This window comes from Poecilia reticulata, linkage group LG11 (assembly GCF_000633615.1).
Source record: "Poecilia reticulata strain Guanapo linkage group LG11, Guppy_female_1.0+MT, whole genome shotgun sequence".
NCBI classification, from domain to species: domain Eukaryota; kingdom Metazoa; phylum Chordata; class Actinopteri; order Cyprinodontiformes; family Poeciliidae; genus Poecilia; species Poecilia reticulata.
This window is the reverse complement of record NC_024341.1, coordinates 23,091,327-23,104,544: the sequence shown is the minus strand read 5'-3', so window position 1 is coordinate 23,104,544 and position 13,218 is coordinate 23,091,327. Positions and strand designations below refer to the sequence as shown.

General features: G+C 33.9%; 1 protein-coding gene across 1 annotated transcript in view; it reads left to right on the top strand.

Annotated features, from left to right (window-relative positions):
• Positions 1 to 6,138: 6,138 nt before the first annotated feature.
• The window catches only part of LOC103472789 (H-2 class I histocompatibility antigen, Q10 alpha chain-like), an 8,932-nt gene continuing 1,852 nt past the window's right edge, over positions 6,139 to 13,218 (top strand). Inside the window, exons 1-12 of the mRNA XM_017307618.1 lie at positions 6,139 to 6,301; positions 7,178 to 7,450; positions 7,561 to 7,851; positions 8,122 to 8,406; positions 9,294 to 9,419; positions 9,788 to 9,817; positions 10,314 to 10,343; positions 11,035 to 11,067; positions 11,525 to 11,557; positions 12,200 to 12,226; positions 12,367 to 12,387; positions 12,597 to 12,638. Of these exons, the coding sequence (XP_017163107.1) occupies positions 6,247 to 6,301; positions 7,178 to 7,450; positions 7,561 to 7,851; positions 8,122 to 8,406; positions 9,294 to 9,419; positions 9,788 to 9,817; positions 10,314 to 10,343; positions 11,035 to 11,067; positions 11,525 to 11,557; positions 12,200 to 12,226; positions 12,367 to 12,387; positions 12,597 to 12,638 (1,246 nt within the window). The 5' untranslated portion in view covers positions 6,139 to 6,246. The remainder of the gene's footprint in view (positions 6,302 to 7,177; positions 7,451 to 7,560; positions 7,852 to 8,121; positions 8,407 to 9,293; positions 9,420 to 9,787; positions 9,818 to 10,313; positions 10,344 to 11,034; positions 11,068 to 11,524; positions 11,558 to 12,199; positions 12,227 to 12,366; positions 12,388 to 12,596; positions 12,639 to 13,218) is intronic.

Below are 13,218 nucleotides of genomic sequence, written 5' to 3'. Positions count from 1 at the left end.
GTGTCAATGCTACTTTATGCTCATGATGCTAGTTTCTGATTATTTAATAAAAAAATACAAGTTTGTGAAGCAGTTCAATCTTCTTGTCAATAAATGTGTGTGTCTGTTTTTGCAGGTACCAATGGTCACATGACCCTCAACAACGGTAAGTGTTTGTCATTTTGTATTGCTTAATTCAATGGTAATTAGTACCATTGAATATCCTGATCATTTTTTAGACATTTATTCAATGTCTAAAAAATTGAATAMATTTTTTAGACAGCTGTCAGCTGTCCATTCCACCTCACAGCTGGAATGGATTTATTGCACAGTGGTTTCAGGTGTTTGCACTGTTGCCGAGTAGTAGCGAGGTCCTGGGTTCAAATCCTAGCCTGGGGTTTTTCTGTAGTTTGCAGGTTCTCCCCATTCATGTGTGGATTCTCTGTGTACTCCAGCTTTCTTCCATAGTCCAGAAACACCTATGTTTGGTTAACTGGTTACTGCAAACTGTCTTTAAATGTTAGTGTGCATGGTTGTTTGTGCTGTGTGTCTCTGTTTAATTGTGATGGATTGGTGGCTTATCCAAGGTGAACCTCACCTCTCACCCAATGACCGTTGGAGATGGGAACCATTTCCCCTGCAATCCTTAAAGCAGAGGTTCCCAAACTGTGGGGCGCGCCCCCTAGGGGGGGGGGCGCGGGAAGCCGTCTGGATGAAAAAAACAAAAAACAGGAACGCTGTATGCATTCGGTTTTTACCTTTGAATGGCCAACTCTCTGTTATTCCTATGTCAATTTGATACAGTAGGGGCTTCTACACTTCCCATATCTGTGTCCTCTGTCACTTTTATCAGCAGTTAAAACTGTTTAATCCGTTGTTAACATGTGGTAACCTGTTTTTCGAGCCGCCTTTAAACGTAACATGAGCGCTACGACCCTCRYGCTGGGTTTAGACCTGTGCGCCGTGAAGGAGACCTGCTGCTGCTGTGCAGAGCTACGCAGGTGTGTTAGAATCATGGCAGCAAACCAGCAAGACGCAAAGAACTTTTTCCCCTAAACTAACAGTTTTTCCCCTAAACTAACCGACTGAGTTGAGTAAAGCTGTTGGATGCAGGTAATGTTAGCTAAAAGATGACTAGCTAATAACAATACATCACCTTAAGCTTAACAAGTAGTCTGTAGGCTACTGATGTTGTTGTCTATGTTCAGCTACGTACATTCATTTTGCCCCCCAGAAAAGTCGCTCCCCTTTCCCTGCCCCTCCACCCCCACACACACACATGTTCAACCAGACAGCTATTTGTAATAGGGGGGGCCCAGAAAATGTTTGGAAACCACTGGGGGGGCCCAGGAGAGAAAGTTTGGGAACCACTGCCTTAAAGGATGATTGAGTGTAAACAACGCTGGATAGATTAAAATGAAGAACAGAAGTGTTTAAAAAGATTTTAAAGCAATTTGGTCTTCATATACCTTGTATGTACATCTGTGTGCAGGTACAGGAGATAACGGCGCTACCGTGCACCTCCTGAGTGAAACTAACGGTAAATTTATTCCCCTTAGTATATTTTATTTCATTTTATTTCTATAGCAGCAGTTCTGGGCATAATTTGAGTAGATATTGAAGGTGAAATATCTATGTGTCCATTTCAAATCAACTTGCTTCCAATTTGGGTCAAATGAACTAAACTCTGGGCAGTTTTTCTGATTGTCATAAAGTTCTAAAATCACAATTTGTAAAACCTACAAAAATTTAATTGTCACATTAATTGATATACATTTMATGAAGCTTTTGATCTARGKTTTYCYTTKRRGRWTWWWAAWWAWKSYTWMCYTTWAAAAAAAKKTTGAAAAGCCTGTTTTAAACTCCATTAATATTGTCCTACCTATGTTGTCATCAATTATTACAAACTATTTCTTTACAGGAGACGCTGGAGGAGAGGGAGACAACAACAGCCAAGGTTGAATAATTCAATAAAAAATATCTTGTTTGTGACATTTTTTTCCTATTTATCACTACCACTTTATCCAAATGAGATAAAGTTTATATACACACACACACACACACACACACACACACACACACACACACACACATTGTATGTAGAAAAAAGTGCATAAGGGGAAACTGACGAAATCAGAAATTAATAAAAAAAAATTGGAAGACCATAGACACTTTTACATTTCTTAAAACATCTCTCTCTGTGCTTGCAGAAAGTGGGATTTCATCTGGACAATCGGATAAAAAGAGTAAGTACCACTAAGATCCATRTTAAGTATTTACAGAAAATAACTGAACCAGCAAGAGTGYTCTTGCATATATACTGCTCAAAAAAATAAAGGGAACACTTAAACAACACAATATAACTCCAAGTAAATCAAACGTCTGTGAAATCAAACTGTCCACTTAGGAAGCAACACTGATTGACCCGACGAGGGTCCCCGTGGTCAATCAGTGTTGCTTCCTAAGTGGACAGTTTGATTTCACAGACGTTTGATTTACTTGGAGTKATATTGTGTTGTTTAAGTGTTCCCTTTATTTTTTTGAGCAGTGTGTAATGATACAGTTTGGTTTATTGCGTATCTGTAAGACACAGAGATTATGTCAAAGTTTTTATACAAACCAGTAAAACCAGATTTTTAATCTGACTGCTTGTTTTCAGGCTCAGACGAATCTCTTAACACAGAAGACTCTGGAGCTGGTTGTAAGTACTGCACAATGGTGGCAGGCATAGCATAACTGGTGCTGCATGAACTTTAATTTCTGAAAGAACAGAAAACCTTCCTGTCTTTTTAATGATGTAATCCAAAGTAAAAGGGGAGTCTGTTGGTATTCATGCTTAAATGCATTTCTGTTAGTTTGGTAGCTGAAAACCTAAAAAACTCATTCCATGTATTGATGTAAATCAGGGAAATTCACATTTACTGAACAAAGATTTGTTATTTTGTCCCAACAGCCAAAGAATCCAGCGATTAAAGGCAGACTCCTCAGTCAAGTAATTCACAGTTCAATGGAAAGTGATGATCATCTGAGCCCTGGTTAGATGACTGCAAACGTCGCTGCAGCCTGAATAACCAGTTTGGCGCATATTTTTAACCCATGACACGGAAACTTGGAGCACTTTTATTCTGTTGGCTTGCCTCTAAGGCTCTTTATAGTTAGGGAAGCTGCAGTTCAATAGATTTTTCTTTACGTGTGTTTAAAAAAACATGCTTTTTATTCTTTAAGCTGCTTTGTCATACAGGCCAATAATCATGCTGTTAATTCAATGCTTGAAATGTTACTTGGATACCTTAGCAGGTGTTTTTGTTGTTCAACTTTAGTTTAACTGAATTTCATTTCAGCAACTACCAAATTTCGAGTGGGCTGTTGCATTCAAATCTATAAGACTGTAGAGCTTTTCCTGTGAAAGAGCTTTCCCTAAAGCTGTAACAGCGTTTCAAAAATGGGAAGCTTACTAAATTCCATATGTGTCACTCATTAGGAACTGTCTCAAAGTGAAAACGATGTTACAAAAATCAACTGAAACTTACAAAACCCAAAACATTTCTTTTAAAAACTTAATGAATAAGATACAATTATGAATTTAGATTAAAATGCTCTCTCAAGCTGACCAGCAAATGAAAATAAACGCAAAATATTTGTTCAGAATAATTCAAAGTAACTGACTGAAACCTCCAAAAAAGTTTTAAGAGTACTAGAATGCATAAAGTAGACAAATCATGCCTAGACTTGAAATGATACCAGAACTTGTACTAGACAGTAGTTTGTTCATTTGTCTTACAGATCAGTAGGAGAATCTCTGAGGTGTTGGTATTTTTCATAGCAGATATTTCTAAACAGCAGGGGAAACTCAGTTTATGGGGTTACATTTCACTTCTTTATGGGGTTACATTTCACTTCTTTATTCGGTTACATTTCACTTCTTTATGGGGTTACATTTCACTTCTACATGTATATATGCTTCAAACATATTCAATGGCAGAACCTCTAACAGGAATGCATCCTTCATTATGGTTGTGGTTTTTCTACTATCGAGTGAAAATTCAGAACATTACTCTGGTGGTAGCACAGAAAGGTTTAGATCACTTTTTGCATTTATATATTGTACAGTAAAGGTGTTGTTATGGATATATAAAGATACTCAAGGTCAATCACATAATTGAATAACTTATGTTCCCATAGGTTGAGGTTTGTTACATTAGATAAGTAACTTGGCCAATACATGCTAATGTAACTGGAATTTACTTACAATTGAGGAAACTAAAACTCAAGGAAAGGAGGAGTTTATGTTGAATATGGTATTGCTAAATATTCAAGTGGGCTCCTGGAAACTTTAAAGTACTAAAATTTGAATAGGCTTATAAATTACATATATTTTTAACGAGGTCATGCATTTCAGATATAAAATGTGATAAATGTAACAAACAATGAGACAATTTTTCTAACTGAATTGATGATTAATAACTGATATTAGCATCCAGATTAGAGGAGTAAAATCCGATTTGGTTTATTCAGGTGTTTCTTTTCATGTAGCTCCAGTGGTGTAAAAAAGCATTTCCAAAACATTAGATGGGTGGAAAGTATCAAATAAACGTTTTAGTTTCTAGGAACATTTAAAGTTCTCAACCAAATCAGAGAAATGAAACATGCGCCATGAGCTTATTATTGCTACACAATACAAGGAAGTAACTAAYTGTAAAAACAACCCCATCTTCAAAGACATGGTGGAGCGTTCACTGCTCTCTGTAAATCTGAGCATTTCTACTGAACGTGAACTCTGTTGACTTAAACTGCAACTGATAAGAAAGCAAATGAGCCACATTTTACAATTGTTATGTTTTCATATCCAATCATAATGATATTTAATTTAAGTACCAAAGAAAGCTAATTGTAATTATTGTTATTAAGGCTTGACAATGAATCGATGTGATTGAGTAATCTGATTTTCTATTTTTGAAGATTTAATTTGTGGAAAATCTGGATTTTTTTGTGTAATCAATGTACTTTTTTGGGCTTTAGTTGAATGAACTCAGCCCACCRAGTGCCAACCATCTTGTTTTACAAGCATGATTTACCACTTGTATTTTAGTCAGATCTACTCCCAGAAGGGATGATTGAAATGAAAGCAAGTTTTTGAAAATATTTAGTTTAATTTGTAATGTCTTTTTAAGGAAAGAAACAAGAAAAATACTTTGAAATTGGATGGTGTATGGAAAACAGATCCTATTTTAAAGTCATGTTGCCCTAATTATCGCAAAACATTTTTGCTTTTTATCCATTTTAATAAGTTTCTCTTGTTGTTATTTTTGTACATATCGAGATGAATCTGGTTCCAAATTGATGATAAAATGAAAGTGCATCAAATATATGTGAACTTGTAAAGAAATAAATACAAACCTGTTTTGGATACAYTTTAGTAAGACAACAATTAGAAAAGGATTTTGCAAATAGTTGTCAAWCTCAAATGTATCTATTTGTTTGGAGATATTTGAAMATGTTTTTAATTGACTATAAATTTTATTTTGTGTGTTTTTCAATTGTGTCTTACTGTAGATTACTTGGGTGTTTGGGGTTCTTTGTCTTTTTAATTGTTTTTATGTTAATAAATGAGAAAAATATCCACAGATTGATAATTTGTTGCGATACAATTTTGGAGAACTGAAATATTGTAGCATTTAACAAACCCAAMGCATTTTGCAAACTACCATTTTTGTTGTATAATTATTTATTGATTCKAATTTTAATTATAATTGTACTAAATTAGACTTAAAATTGAGCTTTGAATCTGAATGTTYTAAGTTTTGCAGTTTGATTTTTGTCATCTGTGAATTATCTTTTTTTTGATTGTGGTTTAGTTGACTTCTACAAAATCAGAAATTTCCATGTTGCATTGAAAAATGTATACAGTTTGGAGTGAYTTAAGGTTGTATATCTTCAATAAAATATATTTTAATGCTAAATCTTGACGTCTTTGACCAAAGTGGCATGTGTTGCAAAACAGCTGCTCTACCGTGTTTAAGTTTTATTGCTGCTTATTTTTGTGGCAGATGTGTAAGTGGTTGAAAATTAAGTTGATTTTAAAGGAAGTAAAAAAGTTCTCTGATTTACGACGGTCCCTAAAGGCACAGAGCTGAAGGAATAACACAAGATCAAGAAACRGAGAACCAGTCTAACAGGTGAGCTTTTGGGACAAACACAGAGGAGCACCATCCTACAGCCGAACATAAGTAGTTCTCCCTGAGGAGAGGAGCCTAATTTGGGTTCAGAATGTCGCTCCTGGCTSTTTTGGTCCTTTTGGGGACGGGAATGATGGTCAACTGCGGTAAGTGTTGTTTATTTTTTCTTCTTTTTTTTTACTTTGGCAATTTAAAGTGCATTTGTTAAAGTGAAAGTAAAACGGYTTGTGRCATTTGTCTTAGTAACTCAATATATTGTTCTATTAAACTTGGAATATATGTTTGTTGATATTTAGCTATGTGTGTTTAGTTCATAATTTGGAAACCAGAATCCTATGTGGAGGATATATCATACCAGATAACCAGAAACTTCACCTAAACTTCGCCTTTGTTTAGATGAACACTTTAAATGTTAAAGTGTTAAGGATGCTGATGGTRGAWGGTTAATAACAGTCTAAAATTTTTAAAAGGTMAAAACTTTAAAGGAAATTAGTTAATGAGCTCTAATCTCCRACTTATCAAATAATGTTTGGGAACATGGAACATTAARACGTAGAATGGTTATGGCAGATWAGTYATGTATGAGACTAAAAAATATACATTTAAACTTCAACCCAACAAATATTGTTCACCATTACATAAAATGCTGTTCCAGGAAGGCATCAGTCTTTTTTGATAGTTACAGGTAAACAGCCTAAAGGTGGGGCAGTCTGGCTGAATGTGGYCAGACAGCATTACTGGGATAGTTTTGACATGAGTGCCATCAAGACTGGGGTTTTTGTGTGTGTGTTTTTTGTTCCTGCAGTACATCTGTTTTACTTTTTTCTCTCKCCCCTCTCTGAAAGAGTAAACTTTTTTTTTAACAATAACTACAAACAAAATATTAAGTATTATGAATGTCTAAACTCAATTTGAAAAATGACTAAATACCAGGAGCATTTTGAGCCAAAGATTATGACCCATTTTTCACCTAAATAATTTCAAGGTTTACACAATTTATTTTTCTGTCTTTTGTCTTACAGAAAAGCACTCCCTCACCTACATCTACACGGCCTTCTCCAAACCAGTGAATCTCCCAGGGGTGCATGAGTTCACCGCTATGGGTTTACTGGATAACAGTATGATCGACTACTATGACAGTGACAACCAAACAAAAGTTCCCAAACAGGACTGGATGAAAAAGCATCTCGAAAAAGAGTACTGGGAGAAAGGCACCCAGTCCAGAAAGAGCAAGCAGCAATGGTTCAAGGTCAACATCGACATATTGATGAAACGAATGAGACAGAATAACACAGGTAGATTGATACATATTATTTATTCTCAGAATATTTACTTGTCTAAAAACCTAGAAATATTTTTTTCTATTCCATAGTTTTTAATTTTCTTCTCTTATGTTTTCTTACAGATACCCATATTCTTCAGTGGATGCATGGCTGTGAGGGTGAAACTCAGTCTGATGGGTCGATGAAGTTTATCCGTGGGATGGACATGTACAACTATGACGGAAGCGACTTCCTGTCCTTTGACGATGCCGCACAGGTTTGGGTTGCTCCCATTCATGCAGCAGAAGAAACCAAGAGGAAGTGGGATGAGGTCCAGGTGCTGAAGGAATACACCAAGGGCTACCTGGAGAAGGAGTGCATGGAATGGATGACCAAGTTTAGAGACTTTGGGAAAGAGCAGCTTGAAAATGCCTGTGTGTATATTTTCTTGCCTTTAATGTTTTTATTTTTTATCCATATGCTCTCTCTAACAATATGCTTATCTCAGATTTGCTTAAAAATAATTTCCTGAACAAAGTCTAACAAAAAATTCAGCTGTTTGAAAAAAAAAAGGCCTTTTATGTTTTAGGTGCTTAAATGATCTCATGAATAAAAGCATATGACTATGGAAATATCATTGATTAAAATTTCTGCCATACATGTTGTCTATTCTACARCAAACTTTTCCATTTTTCTCTCACCAGCTCCACCTAAAGTGGATKTGTTCACTCGTAAAGCCAAGTCTGAGACAAACACAATTTTGACGTGTCTGGCTACGGGTTTCTTACCAAAGGACATCACAATGAACATCAAAAGAAATGGGCGTGTCCTGACTCTAGAGGACGGGTTGGTGACCACTGGAGTTCGCCCAAATAACGACAACACCTTCCAGAGAAGAGATCATGTAGAGATTTTGAAGTCTGACGTTTCCGTCTACACCTGTGAAGTTAATCATCCTGCCTCTAAAATGCATGTTGAAGAGAAGTGGGGTGAGAAACTTTTTGTTGCACTTATCATATCAGTTTGTTTTTTAAAAATCAAAGCTGGTTGACAAAGTTCAATTCCAATCCAACACCCATCACACTAAATGATGTCTTAATAGCTAGCTTATAAATTACAATGACAGAAATTTCTGTCTTAGTTTGGAGCCGTGGTTGACCTGGTTGCTAAGTGCAATGCTGCCTTTTAGGTGCTGTGATTAGTTAATAGAAGAAACAATCCAGTTTATCTGCATTTCTTCTGTTGGTTTTCCACAACCTTCCCTGCTTAAGACACTCGTAGGCTCACTAAAAGTCACCTTCAATACTTCTAACATTTTGTCATGTTATAAACTCTCTTCAGGGGCTTTGTGAATAACTTTTATCGTACATACCTAAGAGAAATCTCAGAAAAATCTTAGAATTGAAAATATTCTAGTGTTTCATTTCTTTAGATCGGGAAATGATGGGTTGGTTTTTTTTTTTCTTTGTTAGATCTTTTGGTCTACTTTATGTTGTCTGGCAAGTTCTATTTAAGTGACTTAACTGTGCAGGTTTGGCAGCAAAGAGCGGTTAAGGCACTTGAATCCTGTTATCCAGAGCAGAGGACTAACTCATGACTTTACTAATAAAAATTGCATTTTATATTTACTGTGGCTATCTTTGAAAATAAAATTAGTTTGGTCTGAAACTCTTAAATCTGAGAGAAAACAATGATAAAAATAAATATGTAAAGTGTAAAATAGTTAACACCAATGTGAGTTTTTTTTAATTTGTATATCTATAGTTGAAATGGATTCAACTACATACACATTTTATATCTGTTGTAATCTGAGAATTAAAATCCACAGAAGTACTGAACGTGAACTAAAATTAATATGAAATTTGTTTTGTTTTAGATCACATCATTGTGGAAGACAATGGAAATACACCCATCATCATTGGTGCTGTTGTCACCATCCTGATTGTAGTTGCAGCCATTGGAGGGGCGCTTATTTACCTTAAGATGAAGACAAGCCGACTTGGTAAGATATTTTCCCCCTTTATCTATTAAATATAACTTGTATACCTTTTGTTTCACAGTTCTTTTTTATACAACCACAGGTAGTTGTTAGTCTGTAGACTTCAAGTAGGCTTCAAGTCTTCAAACATATTTTGAGGAATAATCTGTAAATTTTTGTCATTATTGTTTAAAACCCCGCTAATTAAAAAAAACATGGTCATAGAGTAGTTTTATTTTTTATCTAAAAGAATATCTGTTTATTTTAAATCATTATATAAAACCATCAACTTCTAAAGTTACTTCTTGTCAAGTTGGGATCATTAGTTTGGGGGATTTAATATACAAATAATTTGGTTTTAAATGTTTTAATAAATGTTTCTGTATTAATAGATTGCCCTAAACGGAAATCAGCTCCTTCAAGTAAGTGCTTTATTTCTTTTAAAGCTTCTGTATTTATTTTCTTTAAAGCTTTTCTTGTTGTTGAACAGTCTATTTTCTGGATCATTAATGTTATTTGTCTAAGTCATCAATCATTATAAAATTTCCTGTGCATTCCCTGTGTTTTCACGTATTTACAACATCAAACAATGTATTTGCATTCACAGTTCTTTTTTTATACAACCACAGGTAGTTGTTAGTCTGTAGACTTCAAGTAGGCTTCAAGTCTTCAAATATATTTTGAGGAATAATCTGTAGATTTTTGTTATTATTGTTTAAAACCCCGCTAATTAAAAAAAACATGGTCATAGAGTTGTTTTATTTTTTATCTAAAATAATATATATTTATTTTAAATCATTATTTAAAACCATCAACTTCTAAAGTTACTTCTTGTCGGGTTGGGATCATTAGGTTGGGGGATTTAATATACAAATAATTTGGTTTTAAATGTTTTAATAAATGTTTCTGTATTAATAGATTGCCCTAAAGGCAAATCCCCTCCTTCAAGTAAGTGCTTTATTTCTTTTAAAGCTTCTTTATTTATCTTCTTAAAAAGCTTTTCTTGTTGAACATCCTATTTTCTAGATCATTAATGTTATTTGTCATCAATCATTATAAAATTCCCTCTGCATTCCCTGTTTTCATGTATTTACAACATCAAACAATGTATTTGCATTCACAGTTCTTTCTTTATATAGTCACAGGTAGTTGTTAAATACTCTCTAATGGAAAACTCGTCCACTTACCGATCATTGTTCCAGCACTTACTCATGTTTAAAAATAAATCTGGAAACAAAATATTTCATTTATGAACATGTTTTCTTCTGAGCTCTAGCTTAACATTCATCCCCTGGATTTTCCAACCATTGGAATGCACACATTTCAGAAAATCAGAATTATCATACCATTAGTCTATAGGCTTCAAGTCTTCAATCATGTTTAACGGAATAATCTGTAGATTTTCATTATTATTGTTTTAAACCCTACTAATTAAAAAAAAAAAAAAAAAAAAAAAACAGCGTCTGTGGCCTTCTCTAGTAAGTCACATAACATTAATTTTCTTCACCAAAAAATGTTTTTTTAGTTTTTTTTTTGGTGACATTTTTTTTTCCTTTAGTGTAAACCTTTCAGTATCATACACTTAAATTTAAATAGGTTTAGTCACCATACCTGTAAATGTGTATCTCTATTTGTGCAGACACTAATGGCAACCCCGCCAGCCAAAACAAGGGTATGTAGGATTTCTTTTAATTGCTGTTTTTTTTATTTATGTATGATTCTGCATTAGTGCAGTGTTTGTGAAAGTTGTAGCAATGTGAATGTTTTCCCCAGATATTTATATTCAACACAATACTGACATCATTTACTCAAACAATCACAACCAACCTTTCTAATTTGTACTAAATAAATCATTAAATAAATGTCAGTTGACCAGTACATTGAAATTGAAAACATATATTTTTTAGTGGTACATAGCCATATATTATTACCTAGCCGGCATGTTTATTTAGTTGGGAATGGTGCTGGTTTATGCAAATGACCGCTGTAGATAAGCAACAGCACTCCAGCAACCCTTAACGAATAACTGAAAATAGATAATAGATGGATAAAAATAAAGAAAATAACTGTTTAAAAAGATTTTCAAGCAGTTTGCTCTTCTCATACCTTATCTGTGCTTCTATGTGCAGACGTCAAAGCACCCCTCTTGAATGGAGACAAAGGTATATTTTTACTTTTTTTCACATACTTGAAGTAATTTGTTTATATCACATCAGTTCCTCTCAGTAAAAGTAACGTAAGTGCAAACTATAGGTAGAATATCAATGTAACAGATAAAAACACATCAATTGATACAAATTTCCAGATGCTTTTGATTTAGGTTTTCCTTTGAAGATTATAAAAATGTCAACTTCTTAAAAAGCTTTGCTTGTTGTTGAACATCCTATTTTCTAGATCATTAATGTTATTTGTCTAAGTCATCAATCATTATAAAATTTCCTCTACATGCCCTGTGTTTTCACGTACAGTATTTACAACATCAAACAATGTATTTGCATTCACAGTTAAAGATAAATCTGGAAACAAAAATATTTCATTTATGAAAATGTTTTCTTCTGAGCTCTAGCTTAACATTCATCCCCTGGATTTTCCAACCATTGGAATGCACACATTTCAGAAAATCAGCATTATCATACCATTAGTCTATAGGCTTCAAGTCTTCAATCAWRTTTACAGGAATAATCTGTAGATTTTTGTTCAACTTCTAAAGATATTTCTTATCAGGTTGTAATTATTAAGTTGGGAGATTTAATACACAAATAATTTGTTATTAAATGTTTTAATAAATGTTTCTGTATTTATAGGTTCTTCTGATGTCTCCCCTAATTCAAGTAAGTGCTTTATTTCTTTGCAGTGCATTTGTCAATCACCTTCACACTCTAAGTGTCATCTATACTAAAATGTTTGTTTGTTTAGTTTACTCAGCTGTTTGTGAGTAAGGATATATACTAATGTATGTCTTTATTTTTAGGTGTAGCGTCTCTGGGCTACAGTAAGTCACATCCCATTAATGTTCTTCACCAAAAAATGTTTTTTTTTTTGGGGTGGGGGTTTGGTGAAAAAAGAAAACCATTTTTTTCCTGAAGTCATACACTTTGACTGAAGTCATACACCTTAGCTTTGTAACACACAGAGAGATTATGTCAAAGTTTTTATACATACAGGTGAAACCTGAATATTTATCTGACTGCTTGTTTTCAGGCTCAGACGTATCTATTGACATGAAGAACTCTGGAGATGGGCGTAAGTACTGCACACTTACTGATAGATGTGGCATCAGTTATGCTACACAAAAAAAGTGTCCACTGTTTTATCTCCATGTCTTGAGTGCGATGTAATTTAAGTTGTTTTCTTCTCTTCTTTTCCACTTTTTCTCAAAAATGTTTTGCTTCCTTCAAATTCAGAAATTTTCACAATTTGCCTTTCATTTTGACTGCAAATTTTAATGTTTTAGACATACTACTTAAACTAAAAATTGTTAGCTTTAAGTCTAAATGAAGAATTTTATTTAGTTTTTTTGCTTTAATATAGTTTTAGTCAACTATACTTTGCTTCATGTTGGTCACTTGAACATTTATAAAAACTGCATGTCCTGTAGGTTGTCTTAAAGTTGCAACTCTTGTTCCAAGCAATTTGTGTAATCCATTACCAACACTGACACTTGTCCTGTCTCAAAAGTTAGTGTCCTGTTGTAACATTACTAAACAAATGTAACTAATTAAATCAAACAATTATAAAAACAGATTTCACAATGGGAATGCACCTAAAATGACACATTAAAAGAAATGCTTCTGTTGTTTAGATATAATACATTCAAAAACAT